This window comes from Kogia breviceps, chromosome 19 (assembly GCF_026419965.1).
Source record: "Kogia breviceps isolate mKogBre1 chromosome 19, mKogBre1 haplotype 1, whole genome shotgun sequence".
In the NCBI taxonomy this organism is placed as follows: domain Eukaryota; kingdom Metazoa; phylum Chordata; class Mammalia; order Artiodactyla; family Physeteridae; genus Kogia; species Kogia breviceps.
This window is the reverse complement of record NC_081328.1, coordinates 9,568,119-9,583,782: the sequence shown is the minus strand read 5'-3', so window position 1 is coordinate 9,583,782 and position 15,664 is coordinate 9,568,119. Positions and strand designations below refer to the sequence as shown.

Sequence of the window (15,664 nt, the reverse complement as noted above, 5' to 3'; positions counted from 1 at the left end):
CAAAAGTGCCTCCTCAGCGTTCTGTCTAGGGGTTCCCCAAATGCCTCACCTGAAGGGTCTGAGAAAGCTTTACAAAATCTCTCTGGACTTGTTCACTGACATCTAGTTCTGTCTGCAACCTCTGAGCTTTGTTCTTCTCTTCAAACATTAGTTGTTCAACAGTAACCTAAAAAAATACAAGTTTTGAATGAGGATTAATGCTGGAGAGCCATAGGTCAAATCACTCAGGAAATCTAGGCACTTGTCATTTCCTGCTACTCGAGAGGAAAGGTGGGTGCCCGTCCTATTCCTATGTCCTGTTAGTCTCCCTCTGTCTCTGTTTTTACAGGACGAGGGTGCACATTGCCTAAGGTACTTGTTCTTGGTCCTAAAATGAACTGAGTAGGAGAGCCAAATTAAAAATGAACGAAAGTGCTGCGCTCCACCCCTCACCCCCAGCAGCCTGGTGACAATGATTCATCACCAAAAAGCAGCTGCCGTAAGATCAGCAGCTGTCACAGCAACAGGACAGGATCTTTCGGGATTTCCTCTGACAACCACGACAGTCGAGCATCTGCCGGGAAAATTCTCAATGAATGTGCCTTAGGCAGCCCCAGCTATCCCAGTCGTCCTTACAGGGAAACCCTTCAGCAGGACCCCCTGTGCAGGAGCCTTTCTAAAAACAGAGGACTATTAAATAACACATACACAACATTTTTACACTTAAAGGTTAGATCGCAGCCCACCAAAACCAAACTTCCCCCACAGTTAGCCCCATGCACTTTTATTCTAACAGGACTAGTCAGAATTTAGGCAGCAAATACGGTTCAGTGCAATATTTCATAACTCAATCAAATGGAATGGCACTTCCAAAGCAGTGCTTCTGGCTATGGCAGTGCCAGGTTTGCTTCATGGCCTTTAGCTCAACGCCTAAAAAGCCAGTTAAGCCTGTGACCCAGACCTCCAGAGCTGGCAGTGCACATCTGACCCAACTCTAAAGAGAAAAGTCCTGCCATTGTCTCTCTGCAAGCGGAGGTCTTGCCAACTTTCAGAAGGCGGCGCTATTTCAAAGCAGCAAGGTTTTTTTTTTTTTTTTTAAAACAGCGAAGATGTGATTCTACATTCTTCACGCTGCTTTTTTATGAAACTACCAACAAAAATGTCACCTTAGCAGCAGTTTCTTTCTTTAACTGTTCTTCCAAAGTGATCTTCATCTCCTGAAGGCTCTCAAGCTGTTGAGACTTCTCTCTTAATGTGGACTCCAACTGTGAAATTTAAAAGGGAAAAGCTGAAACACGGAAACTCCCTGTAGGTCACAGCACACTTGCCTGGAGGAGCCTGCAGCCTGGAGAAATGCACCCAAGCTCGCATCCTCCTAGGCCCTGGATACTGGCTATGCTTGGAAATGCTCTTACCCTTTGATATCTGAGGATCTTCTATTGATTCGTCAAGACCTACTCTTTCTCTTATTAAACGTTTATTAGGCACCTCCTATGTTCTAAAGCCTGGGGATGGAAACATCAGGAGAGACAGACATGTAAGTTAACGACGCCATATGTGAACATGGATGAACAAGCACTTAACTCTGCCCGAAAAGTTGGGAAGGGCTTTTCCTTGAAGAGGTGACATCTGACCCTTAAAGGGTGGTAAGGGGGAGAAGGTGGAGGGAGATACTCCAAAAAGAGGGAGTTGACATATAAAAAAATGAGTTAAAGAACTGAGGTGAGCTCTTGCTACGTTACAGCACCGAGTTCTGCGGCCCTGGAGGCTGAGGCCGGAGAGGCAGTGGTGAGGCAGGAGATCCCAGCTGGGCTAAGGTATATAGATAAAGGGAACTACTGAAGGGTTCTAAACCAGACTGGCTCACAGTCAAGTTTATAATCACCTTGGTTTCAATATGAAAATGCAGTTTGAAGGGGACGCGTTTGGGAAGCAGGAAAAGGAGTCAGGCTGTGTCACAATGAGCCGGGCGAGCACTGAAGTCAACCCACACAGTGGCAGAGGCGGTGGGAAAGACGGGACACGTTGGAACACTGGCGACTTTTGCCAGTGTAACCTGATAGCACAGTGGGAGCCAAAGCCTGATTGTAGTGGGCTGAGGAGTGACTGGGAGGTCAGGCAGTGGACATGACTCTTTCAAGAACTCTGGGTATAAAAGGAAGGAGGAGGCCTGGTAGCTGGAGAAAGAAGTACAATACAAAGAGAAACTTCTCCCCTCTTACCAGGAGACCTCTGAGACTGGTTATGCATAATGGAAAAGACAAAGAGGTAGAAGTTCAAGGCCCACACTGGAAGGGGAAGATGGAGAGGATGCCAGGAAAAGACGTGAGGGACCCAGTCAAAGCACATGTGCAGTGACCGAAGACTAGTCACAAACAGGTCACCCTTTCCTCTGAAGAAGCAAGAAAGAGAAGCCTGGGAAGCAAAACACGAGAGCCCGCGACTGAGGAGCGAGGAGCTGAAGGCGGGCCCTGCTCGCGGCGGGGGCACAAGGCCGCCCCGTGCCGTCACAGGCAGGTGAGCTGGGCGGCGACCGCAACATCCACTGCGAGGGATGGGAAGCAGCAACTAAGAGCAAATGAAAGGCTGCTGAGCAGCGCCTGGCAGCGGGGCCACGCAGTGCCCCCCATCCCAGCGGAGGCAGCAGCTGGGGGCAGAGGCACCGAAGGTGGACACCAGGATCCATCCAGGGTTAGGCGGTATCAAGCGAGGGTAGCACAAGAACAAGGAATCGGGGGGCTTGCAGGCGTTAGTGGGAGACCAGCTGAAGAGGCAAGCCATGTCAGATGCAGCTTAGAAGGAAAGAAAGCAAAGCCATGAAGAAGTTGCTAAATCCAGCAGAAAAGGAAAAGTTTAAGGAACTGAAGGTCTGAAGGAGGTACTCAGATGAGCCTATGGGATTAAGGGCTGGCAAGATGGTAGACAGGGGTCAGGGGCATGAGCCTGGAGTGAGAGGTCCAAAGTGGGGCAAGGTGCAGGCCGGAGCGTGGCAAGGCAGGGCAGCACCGCAGCAGAGGTCATGGAGTCAATGAATGACGAGGCCAGTAAGCTGAATGGGGTCATCTACCAAAAGGTGTTTATGGTGTCTGAGAGGAGACTCTAAGCCAGCTAGAAAACATCACCTCCTGTTTGTAAAAGATTTTGTAGCTTTAAGTATTTTGTAGCTTTAAGTATCTATCATGTCAAGACCACACCTTGCCCGACCTGCCACCACAGTGGAAGCTCCAGGCTAAGTCACGTCTTAGTCTTCCCTGTATCTCCTCCAGTCAACAGAGAGCAGCCTCTCATTATATGGTCTCTACCATCATCACACCCATATTCCACTGTATTTTTCCCAGGAGTTGCTTGAAGGCAGGGACTGTGTCCTAACTATATTTTATTCCTTGAGTCTAGGATTCAATAAATAAATACTGGCTGCTGACAGAATCAATCTGAAACTCATGAAACTCACCTGTCCTTTTTCTACTTTTATTCTTTCTAATTCAGCTTTTAGGCTAGAAATGGAAGCTAGGAGGAAAAAAGGAGGAGACATGTTAGCATGGATTCATTAGTTTGCATTTACATTTTTTCTTAAAACACGCCTTTCCCCCATAAGCTCAATCTCATGCAATGAAAGTCAAACGCTGTGCCGAACACAGCAGGCAGGATGGGGGTGAGGGGCCAACAGACCTTTCTCGAAATTATCCCCGACCACTCGGCATCACGACCAAGCTCGGGAACAGTGAGAGTCCACACGAGACCACCACGTCATAAACTGTGTCTGCATCAAATACCTACACCTAACTGGGGCGGGGGGGGGGGGGGAGCTGATCCCAGCAGGAGTCTGTTAACACTTCTGAGTTCTGCAAGAAATGCCACCCATCTACTCATATTCCCCATCTATTAGTAATTGCCAGAGAGGCCGCCAGAGCCCCTAAAAAGATGAGTTTTTTGGGTTGTTTTTTTTTAACTCCTAATCACCGGATATATCAACATCCGGAAAAAGGGACTGAGTCCTTACTTAGTTCTTTCCTATACTTTTTTGTTTTCTACATTCTAAGACTGTTATAACCAGAGAAAAAGTTTTACTTAGTGCCTTCAATTCTACACTAGATCACTTTTATCTTCACCTATTTCTTCCTTGCAGTTTTCTATTTCTAGCTGCAGCGTTTCTTCGAGGTTTTCTTTTAAGCATTGCTCTGCCTGAATCTGCTCTCTCAGGAAAAGTATCTCAGCCTTCAGCTTCTCCTCCGCGTGATCCGCCGCTGTCCGCGCATTAACGATGTTCTCACGGTATTTCAATACCAACTCCCGGAGCGCCTAGATTCAAGAAACAAATGGATACTGGGTTTATAAGGGTGAAAGAAAATAAACAAAAAAAGCTAAAGATTTTCTGCAACCAGAATTTCAGATGTTTTAGACGGTTCAAAATTTAGGACTTTGAACTCCAACCCACTCTTGGCTTCAAGGGGCAGGTGTTATGCCACGTTATTATTCAGTATGTTAAAGAAATAACATTGCTAACCAAAAAATGTGTATTGTGAATTACATATTTTTCCCTCAAAACTTTCATAAATGGAAAAATTAAAATTTGAAGTGACTTACAATGTGAGATTCACTATGAATAGCTTAGATACTTCCACTATTACCTGCTTAAATTTGAAGGGACTGAAACTCAGAAGCAAGTAGGAACTCCAAGAGGACAAAATGTACTTATTCATTTATTCATTCAAACAAACACTTGTTGAACACCTACCACAAAAGCAAAGTACTGTTAGGCCAGAGGCAGGTATGGCAAAGAGAGGCTTTCTAAGGTGATCAGCTGTTTTTCTGTAATAAATTCAGTTTAAATCTTATTTTATTTTTTCCCTAAATTGTAGTTGTCTTCTTTTAAAAATCCTCCTCCACCCCCCCCAAAAATCCTCCCAATTATATCCTAAAGCAACTCTAAAGTAAAAACAGGGATTCTTAGATAACTACCAAATGTATATATAAATTAAAGAACAGCAGGGGGGGGGAAAGGCAGTTTTTCTTGAAAAACTGTATCAAGAAAAATTTCATAAGGTTTATTACAAAATCAAGGTTTACAGGCTAGACTGGTTATAACCTTCAAGGATTCTTGGAATTTTTTTTAAATCTAGGTACAAAAAGTCCTTATAGAACATGGAAGAGAGGAACCTTTCCTGCCAAGTGAAAAGTTTAACAGAGGTGGGAAGCGGTATGCTGACAGCAAAAATTGACAGGTCCCCGACACTTTCTCCTTGATGAGATCATTCACCAACCAGTTCAGAAAGGAGAGAGAGCTCTCCAGAGTGTCAGTAACCTGAGCTGAGACCACAAGCTGGGGGAGGGCAGGGAAAGGAGACGGAGAGCAAGGAGCTAATGGCAGGGCAGGCCAACGGAGCCTGTGTAAATGAGCAAATAAAAACAAAAACTAAGAGTCATGTTAAAATCTATATGGGAAAAAAGAACGAGGTCCAAATAGTAGGGGTTGAATCTTCAGGGTAGGATTAGGAAAAACTGTTAACTTACAAAACTATACATCTCTGTAATGTCTGACTTTTAAAACTTTAACAATTATAAATTTCTTAAAAAAAAAAAAAAAAAAAAAAAAGAAGGATCTTACAGGAAATATTTTTTCTACTTCGTTTTAAGAGTTGCTCTATGAAATCTCATCTTCGCCTATACTGTTTGTAGCGTTTACTTGGGTTTAGCCTAAGATGATATTTTTCATGATGTTGAAAGGTTTTAAAATGTATGAGGGACTTCCCTGGTGGCGCAGTGGTTAAGAATCCGCCTGCCAATGCAGGGGACACAGGTTCGAGCCCTGGTCCGGGAAGATCCCACATGCCGTGGAGCAACTAAGCTCGTGAGCCACAACTACTGAGCCTGAGAGCCCTAGAGCCCGCAAGCCACAACTACTGAGCTCACGTGCCACAACTACTGAAGCCCGTGTGCCTAGAGCCTGTGCTCCACAAGAGAAGCCACCACAATGAGAAACCTGTGCACCGCAACGAGGAGTAGCCCCCACTCGCCGCAACTAGAGAAAGCCCGCGCACAGCAACAAAGACCCAATGCGGCCAAAGATAAATAAATTTATAAAAATAAAAAAATAAAACGTATGAATATAAACTCTGGAAAAAGTTAAGGAGATACTTATGAATGTCTCAGGAAAATTCTGGTTTTGCAGCCCTGATTCTCCCAACCACAAAAGAATGGAAGTGAGCAAATGCCATAAAAATTATTGGTAGACAGAAGGAGGCTGAGTGTGCTATGCCCTAAGTGCTACATAGAAAAACAAATATCACAAGGAGCCAGCATGGTGGACCCCCTTCAAATATTTAATTTCTGGTGCACTCAATCTGGTCCTGCAAGAATAATACAGACCTTCGATTTGGCAAAGGATTCCTAGATACGACACTGAAAGCATGAGCAACAGAAGAAAAACATAAACTGGACTTTATCAAAATTAAAACTTTTGTGCTTCAAAGGACACCATCAAGAAAATGAAAAAGACAATCCACAGAACGGGAGAAAATATCTGTAAATCATCTACCTGATAAGGGACTTGTATCTAGAATATATAAAGAACTCTTATAACTCAAAGAAATAAAGAGTAAATAACCCAATTTAAGAGTAAGCAAGGGTTCTGAATAGACATTTCTCCAAGGAAGATATAAAAATGGCCAATAAACACATGAAAAGATGCTCAATATCATTAACCATTAGGGAACTGCAAATCAAAACCACAATAAGATACCATTTCACACCCTCCAGGATAGCTATAATCACAATGTGGGATAATGATGTGTGTTAGTGAGGATGTGGAGAAATCCTCAAATGATAAAACACGGTTCTCATGTGACCCAGCAAGTCCACTCCTAGGTTTCTACCCAAGAGAAATGAAAACACAGGTCCACACCAAAACCTATACATGAATGTTTATAGCAACATTATTCATAGTCCAAAGTGGAAACAACCCAAATATCTATCAAGAGACAAATGGATAAACAAAATATCCATCCATACAGTGGAGTATTATTTGGTCATAAAAAGCAATGAAGTACTTATACATGGTATGACATGGATGAACATTGAAAACACTAAGATATGTGAAAGAAGCCAGACACAAACGACCACAAAGTGCATACACTTTCCATTCATAGGAAAGAAAGACAGGACAACCTATACACAGAAAGATTAGTAGTTGCTTAAGCCTTGGGGAGGAAGGGCTGAATAAAAGGTAAGGGGTTTCTCTTTGAGGTGATGAAAATACTGTGGTGAGGGCTACACATCTAAGAATATATTAAAAACCATTGAACTGTACACTTTAAATGGCTGAATTACTTGGTATGTGAATTACATCCCAATAAAGCCTGTATGTATGTATGTATTTATTTGTTTCTTTGCCACGTCTCACGGCTTGCAGGGGTCTTAGTTCCCTGACCAGGGATTGAACCTGAGCCCTCAGCAGTGTAAGTACAGAGTCCTAACCACTGGACCGCCAGGGAATCCTTTTTTTTTCCCCTTCACCTTTATTGGAGTATAATTGCTTTACAACGTTGTGTTAGTTTCTGCTGTACAACAAAGTGAATCAGCTATACGTATGCATATATCCCCATATCTCCTCCCTCTTGCGACTCCCTCCCACCCTCCCTATCCCACCCCTCTAGGTGGTCACAGAGCACCGAGCTGATCTCCCTGTGCTATGCGGCTGCTTCCCACTAGCCATCCACTGTACATGTGGTAGTGTATATATGTCAGTGCTAATCTCTCACTTCGTCCCAGCTTCCCCTTCCCACCGTGTCCCAAGTCCGTTCTCTACATCTGTATCTTTATTCCTGCCCTGCCACTAGGTTCATCAGTACCATTTTTTTGGATTCCATATATATGCGTTACCATACAGCATGTTTTTCTCCTTCTGACTTACTTCACTCAAATTGCAGTATAGCTGATTTACAATATTGTATTTATATATGCTGTACAGCAAAGTGACTCAGTCATACATACATAAACATACATTCTTTTCCATTATGGTTAATCTCAAGATATTGAATATAGTTCCCTATGCTATACAGTAGATCCTTGTTTATCCATTCTATATGTAATAGTTTGCATCTACTAACCCCAAACTCCCAGTCCATCCCTCCGCCACCCTCCCTCCCCCTTGGCAACCACAATTCTGTTCCCTATGTCTGTGAATCTGTTTCATAAATCTGTGTCAAATTTAGATTCCATATGTAAGTGATATCATATGGAATTTCTCTTTCTGACTTAACTTCACTGAGTATGATAATCTCTAGTTGCATCCATGTTGCTGCAAATGGCATTATTTTGTTCTTTTTTATGGCGTAGTATTCCATTGTATATTATGTACCACATCTTCTTTATCCATTCATTTTTTTTTTGGCTGCGTTGGGTCTTCATTGCTGCACACGGGTTTTCTCTAGTTGTGGTGAGTAGGGGCTACTCCTCGTTGTGGTGCATGGTCTTCTCATTAGGGTGGCTTCTCTTGTTGTGGAGCACGGGCTTTAGGCACACGGGCTTCAGTAGTTGCAGCACACAGGCTCAGTAGTTGTGGCACGTGGGTCCTAGAGCGTGTGGGCTTCAGTAGTTGTGGTGCACAGGCTTCAGTAGTTGTGGCACGCAGGCTCTAGAGCGCAGGCTCAGTAGTTGTAGCACATGGGCTTAGGTGGTCCACGGCATGCAGGTTTTCCCAGGCCAGGGATTGAACCCACGTTCCCTGCATTGGCAGGCAGATTCTTAACCACTGCGCCACCAGAGAAGCCCCCAATCATCTGCTGAGGGACATTTGGGTTGTTTCCATGTCTTGGCTATTGTGAATAGTGCTGATATGAACATAGGGGTGCATGTATCTTTTTGAATTATAGTTTTGTCTGGATATATGCCCAGGAGTGGGACTGCCGGATCATAAGGCAACTCTAATTTTAGTTTTCTGAGGAACCTCCATATTGTTTTCCATAGTGGCTGCACCAACTTACATTCCCAACAACAATGTAGGAGGGTTCCCTTTTCTCCACACCCTCTCCAGCATCTGTTATTTGTAGACTTTTTAAAAAAGAATTTGTAGCCATTTCAGAAAATGTACTTGTTTACATTTTTGATCTTATAGAAAATAAGTTACCTCTATAGTGTCTGGGAGAATGAAGTCTTCTGCTTGTTGTAATGACACATGGAAGCTATGCTTTCCCTGAAGACTGTCATTATCTTTCTGTAACCTCACCAGCTCTTCTGAAACCTGTTCCCGTGACTGCATCAGCACTGCCTAAAACAGAAACAGATACTAATCACAGCCAGAAACGTAAATCCTATCTGCTGATAACTGCACCACAAAGGCCAAATGAAATAAGGGCTGAGGATGGATGGTACATGATAAAGCTCTGTAAGACTTTAAAAAAGCAGCTCAGAGATCGATTGATTTACAGCCCTTACATACATTCAAGGGGACAGGAAATGAAGCAAGTATCTGAACTTATTCTCCACTGTTTCTACCAACAGCTTAAAAGTAATGAATTTCTTCTCCCATGTCCCTAGGACCAGCATCTCTAGCTCAATGGAAGAGATGGACGTAATCAAGACTTATATCAAAAAAAGTGTGTACTCCAAGACAACTCCTCTCCTATTTCCTCACAGCATGCGTTCCACAGGAGGCAGGGATAAACAAAAAGCAGTATCTTCATCTTTCATTACATATACATATGTTCAAGCTCAGGATCACTGTGAATGGCCCAAGGACCCCAAATATTAGATGCCATCAAGAGGCTTTATGCTTAGGAAATGCAGGACATTTGAGCAGCTCATTCTTAAAATGGAACATGTTCCTACTTCTTTCACTTGCTGATGTATACAGCAATTTTAGGTATTTCATATGAATTTATATCAATATAAAAGTCCAGCTAATTTGAGTATAAGATAAAATTCTTCAAAAGTATTTCTGCTAAATTTTACTACTAACCATTGAACATATATATAAGTGTAGATTACTCCACATCCAACATTTGTTCAGCAGCTACTACTCTACACTAGGCGATTTGCTGCCCATGGAGAATACAGGGATAAAAGATAGACTTTGCCCTAGAGAAGCACATGGTACAGTGGAGGAAAAGATAAGTAAACCAAAAATTACCCAACCATACTCGAGTGCTGTAACAGACAATGGGTACAGCAGCGATAAAAGGACAAAGGGTACCTAGTTAGTGGAGAGGGTTCAAAAACATTTCCCACAAAAGGTGACTGCTGCATCCTGAAGGACAAATAGACTGCTGGTAGGCAGGCAAGGTCATGTACAAGTTCTGGTTAATTCTACTGGCTCTTATTTATTTCAGACCAGAATCAATTGTTGCTTTATGCTCACTTTCAACCCATTTACAACAAAATATTAGCATCCCACTACGTTTGGATATAAAAGAAGGGAAAGAAGAATACGTTTATATTTGTTTATTTTTGTAAAGAGAATAACAAGGACAAACCAAAAATAAATTTAATGATCCTGTATAGGAGTTGGTGGGAACAGGGTGAAAGGGACAGGGAATGGAAGTGAAACTTCTGAGTGTTTATATACTTTTATAGTTCTGACTTATGAACCATGTTGCATGTTCAAAAAACAAAAAAGTCAATCAAAAAAGAAGAAAATCCAAAAATGTAATACATAGCTCCATTTGTTTCTGTTTGTATCAAATTGATAACACAACCACAGAGAGAAAAATCATTTCAAGTAATTTTTGAACACAGCACCCAGACTGTAAACCTTTACCTGGCACAATATTCTAAGGGTAAAAAGAACTACAGGTGTCTCTTGGTATCCGCAGAGGACTGGCTCCAAGTTACACTCCCATACAAAAACTTGAGATGCTCAAGTCACTTCCAGTCAGCCCTCTGTATCCACAGATGTGGAAACTGTGGATATGGAGGGCCAACAAAGCAATGCTGAACTTCACTTAGTAAGTTTGCTGTTGGTAGTAATATTAATGTAGTCATTCTAAAACGGCTGTGATCACCTTAAGCAAGTGATCAAACTTAACATCACCAACAATGGAACCACCCATCATAACATGCCTCTTATTATGAACTTTCCATTGAATCATTCCATCCATGTGGTATTCTTTTTTTTTTTTTTTTTTTTTTTTTTTTTTTGCGGTATGCGGGCCTCTCACTGTTGTGGCCTCTCCCGTTGCGGAGCACAGGCTCCGGACGCGCAGGCCCAGCGGCCATGGCTCACGGGCTTGGTTGCTCCGCGGCATGTGGGATCTTCCCGGACCAGGGCACGAACCCGTGTTTCCTGCATCGGCAGGCGGATTCTCAACCACTGCGCTACCAGGGAAGCCCATCCATGTGGTATTCTTGCCAAAATGTCTAACTTGAACCATGTGAAAATAATCAGACAAATGCATTCTACAAGGCAAATGGTCTAGACTCTGCAAAAATGTTAATTTCATAAAAGCCAAAAACAAAAAGTGGGTGACTGTTCTAGATTAAAGGAGACTAAAGTGACATGATCAAAAAGTAAAACCACCACTAAAAAACAATCAAGGAGGGCTTCCCTGGTGGCGCAGTGGTTGAGAGTCCGCCTGCCGATGCAGGGGACGTGGGTTCGTGCCCCGGTCCAGGAAGATCCCACATGCCGCGGAGCGGCTGGGCCCGTGAGCCATGGCCGCTGAGCCTGTGCGTCCGGAGCCTGTGCTCCGCAACGGGAGAGGCCACAACAGTGAGAGGCCCGTGTACCACAAAAAAAAAAAAAAAAAAAAAAAAAAAAAAAAAAAAAAAAAAAAAAAATCAAGGACTTTTAGGGACAATGGTTACATTTTAAGCATATAATAAGAGTATTGTGATTATGCAGAAAAACTTCTTTGTTCTTAGGAGATACATACTGAAATATTGAGGAGTGTCATGATGTCTACAACTTATTTCCAAATGGCTCAGAAAAAGAAACAAATACATATGTAATATAATATACATATATATGAAAGTGAGAGACTGAGAAACAATTGCAAGCAGTAAAAATGTGGCAAAATATTAACTGGTAAACCTGAGTGAAGATTTTATGAATGTTCACTCCATAAACAACTCTAAGTTTGAAAATTTTCAAAATTCAGGGGAAATATTAAGATCCCAGCCACTACCATAGCTACTCTTCTTTGAAGGGGCATAAGAAATTGGGTTTATCTTTCTCAGTGTAAGAACATTTAAAGGTAATTTCAAGAAAATGGTAAGATATTAAAGTTCACAAGACCTCAACCTTAATTTCAACAATTCTTCAATGCCACCTGCAATATATTCATTTTAAGTGGAATCAACTTGAAAAATGTTTGCAAAAGCAGATGAGTTTTAAAAGATGAGAGGGGACAGGGGAGTGTAAGGAGGCTAAACACTATGAAACTTTGTCAGCATTTAACAGTGCCCTTGAGATCAACAATTATTATTTCATATTCTCTAATTAATGAAAAGATATGAAACTCTCTCTGGTCATTGATTAGAGTGAGATGTTTCTCAATACACCAGGGCTAGTATTTAGGGATCAGCTCAAAGGCCATTCAGATACTGACCCAATGCCAATCGAAAACAAACCATTACCATACAACTTGGAGTTTGTTTTTCTGTCAATCCTGCAAGAGCTGGACAAGAGGCAGCTCTGTAGGATCACCCCAGCAGGACCAACTCTGCTATAGTTTATGAAGGGCCATCAGATGCAGGGTTCCAACTTTGAGAAAAAGGAAGAGCAAGGCAAGTGGAGCCTGACTGGTGAGGAAGAGGCCCAAAACTGGAGAACAATTCTGCAGAGGTTCAAGGCAGCTCTTCTTTAAGAAGCTCTCTGTTCCTATTCCTCTCAAAATTGACAGCGTTCTGGAAGTTTTCCAGCGCCACAGCAGTTATGGTGCATGTTTTATCGTAAATCCTATGAAATTACTGAGGTTGTTTTAAATAAATTAGCTGTCCAGGAAAAGCACAGTGACTGCTCAAAAGCTGTACCTCCTAGGGCTTTGAGAGATTTCAACTTTTAGCTTGTATTTAGAACTAAAAATTAAATGCTGGTCCATAGTTTATTTTGTTTAGGTTTCTCAAATCAAAGAAAAATAAATGAAGTTAAAGGTGATAATTTTTTTGGTCAAGAGGTAGGTTTAAAAAAAGAATAATGTCTTTACATAATCTTGTCCATTACTAACGTTCTACAGGCTCTGGAGAACGTAATGGTAACCACTTTGGCCAGGAAGATAAAGTCACATCAAAGATTATTTCAAGATAGAATATATTTAACATAGTTAATGTTTATTTAAATGTTAACTTACCATCTGTTCCTGAACATCCCTCTTTGCCTGGGAAAACCCCTGTTGTAACTCTTCAAGTAAGATCTCAGATGCTTGGGCTCTTAGGACAAGTGCAGAGATCTTGAAAGAAAAAAAAAAATTCATACACAGAAAATTTTGTTAGGAATCTGGTTATTCTGAAACTAACTCTTCCATCTCCTGCTTATTTAATGTCCAGAACTGATTTTTTTATTAGTTCATTAAACCCCACTCATCCATCATTCAACAGATATGTGTGCATCTACCGTGTACAAAGCCTCAGCCTTTCAGATGACACAAGGCAGTACCAAAAGTCCCCAAGGGTCATACGCTGCCATACGTGAACAACAGCATTATATGCGTCTCTAGACATAGATATTAATCCACGTGACCCAGTTATAAATATTATTCTTAAAGGAGCTAATTAAAAATCAATAAAAATTTTGAAACTCTGTCCACAAAAAAACCCCAAACAGTTTAAAGGATAAATGAATCTTCTCTGAACTAGCTGCAGTATTCTAAGGTGGTTTACTTAAGAGCAAAAGACACATGATGAACTCCCTTGAATTTAGTGTTCCTGACAAGGGGTTTATGTGAACGTTGATGACTCATACATAAGAGTTATAAAATAAATCAAAATAAATTTGTTTAGACATTTAAAAACTGATTATTGTCAGAATTTTGTTTCCAGTAGTGGCAGAATAAGTAATATGAACCAACCTTCCTGCTAATTAAGAAAACCAGACAAAAATATGAAAGACACCTACATGAAGGCATGGGAGAACAAGGCAAAAAAGAATCACAGAGCCAAGGACCAGAATGAAGACACATGGAAAACTGGGTGCAGCATCTGGAACAGCTATTCTCCAGAAGCATGTGCCAACTCCAAAAGAAACAGATGCAGCACTGAGAAGCTGAGCAGAGCGTCTGAAAGCCCCAGCACAGGGTGGCAAAAGTTAAGAGTCCAATACCCAATACACAAAGGGATCCCTGGTAAACACCCTGCACTTTGGATTGGGTCTCCAAAGGGACACACCCTATAGTAAGGGAAGAATTTAAAATAATCCAACCTTCACAACTTCATATAATCTCAATTCCCATAAATGAATTAAGGTGATCCAGGATTGTTAGTACAACTAGTTGCCTGCCTCTCATAAGAAATATGGCTTTATTTCAACAATTTTCACATATAATGTCTAGTACTTAAGTTAAGAATGCACAAGGAAAGACTATGATAGGGACTTCCCTGGTGGCGCAGTGTTTAAGAATCTGCCTGCCAATGCAGGGGACACAGGTTTGAGCCCTGGTCCGGGAAGATCCCACATGCCGCGAAGCAACTAAGTCCATGTGCCACAATTACTGAGCGTGCCCTCTAGAGCCTGCAAGCCACAACTACAGAAGCCCGTGCTCCGCAACAAGAAGCCACCACAATGAGAAGCCTGCGCACCACAACGAAGAGTAGCCCCTGCTCACCACAAGTAGAGAAAGACCGCGCACAGCAAGGAAGACCCAACACAGCCAAAAATTAATTAAAAATAAATAAAAGACTATGATAAAAAACAAAAGGAAATGATAAAAAACAAAACAGATAACAAAAACAGATCTACAATGAATCCAGATATGTTATTAGAAACAGACTTTAAAATAACTGTATTTGGGGGCTTCCCTGGTGGCACAGTGGTTGAGAGTCCTCCTGCCGATGCAGGGGACACGGGTTCGTGCCCCGCTCCGGGAAGATCTCACATGCCGCGGAGCGGCTGGGCCCATGAGCCGTGGCCACTGAGCCTGCACGTCCGGAGCCTGTGCTCCGCAACGGGAGAGGCCATAACAGTGAGAGGCCCGTGTACCACCAAAACAAACAAACAAACAAAAAAACAACAAACTGTATTTGATCTGTTCAGAAATTTAGAACCACCAGAGAAATGGAAATGATGAAAAATAACCAAATGCAAATAAACTAAAAAAACAATTATCCAAATTAAAAATACAATGTCTGAGTTAAACAGATTAGACCTATTTGAAGAGAAAATTAGTGATATGAAGATAATAAAGACAAAAATGATGGGAAATACAGAAGAGAGATTAAAGAAGCCATGTAGACGCAATGCGAACATCTAACATATACAAATATTTGAAGAAGTAACAGCCAATGGAAATAGCTGGTAGAGCTAAAAATATGCCTGTGCAAAAACTCAAAAATTTCATAATTTCACTACTATGTATACTCGAGAGAAATAAGTCCACATGTCCACTAAAAGACATGTACAAGAATGTTTAAAAATGTATTCATTCACAATAGCCAAAAACCAGAAACAATCCAAATCTCTCTCAACTGTAGAATGGATAAATGAATTATGGTATACTCATGTTAAAGAATATACATAGCATTAAAATCTAACTACTGA

General features: G+C 41.8%; 1 protein-coding gene and 1 non-coding gene across 3 annotated transcripts in view; both read right to left on the bottom strand.

The window, feature by feature from the left end:
• RABEP1 (rabaptin, RAB GTPase binding effector protein 1) overlaps positions 1 to 15,664 on the bottom strand; it is a 105,271-nt gene that overhangs the window by 3,438 nt on the left and 86,169 nt on the right. For both annotated transcript variants that reach the window (XM_059046695.2, XM_067021215.1), the window contains 6 exons: positions 13,263 to 13,361; positions 9,104 to 9,244; positions 4,089 to 4,278; positions 3,431 to 3,486; positions 1,146 to 1,244; positions 50 to 166 (listed from right to left, as the gene is read on the bottom strand). In XM_059046695.2, coding sequence (XP_058902678.1) covers positions 50 to 166; positions 1,146 to 1,244; positions 3,431 to 3,486; positions 4,089 to 4,278; positions 9,104 to 9,244; positions 13,263 to 13,361 — 702 coding nt within the window. The remainder of the gene's footprint in view (positions 1 to 49; positions 167 to 1,145; positions 1,245 to 3,430; positions 3,487 to 4,088; positions 4,279 to 9,103; positions 9,245 to 13,262; positions 13,362 to 15,664) is intronic.
• On the bottom strand, positions 7,397 to 7,469 carry TRNAV-UAC (transfer RNA valine (anticodon UAC)). Its single transcript has one exon. It is a non-coding gene; the product is annotated as a tRNA-Val (tRNA).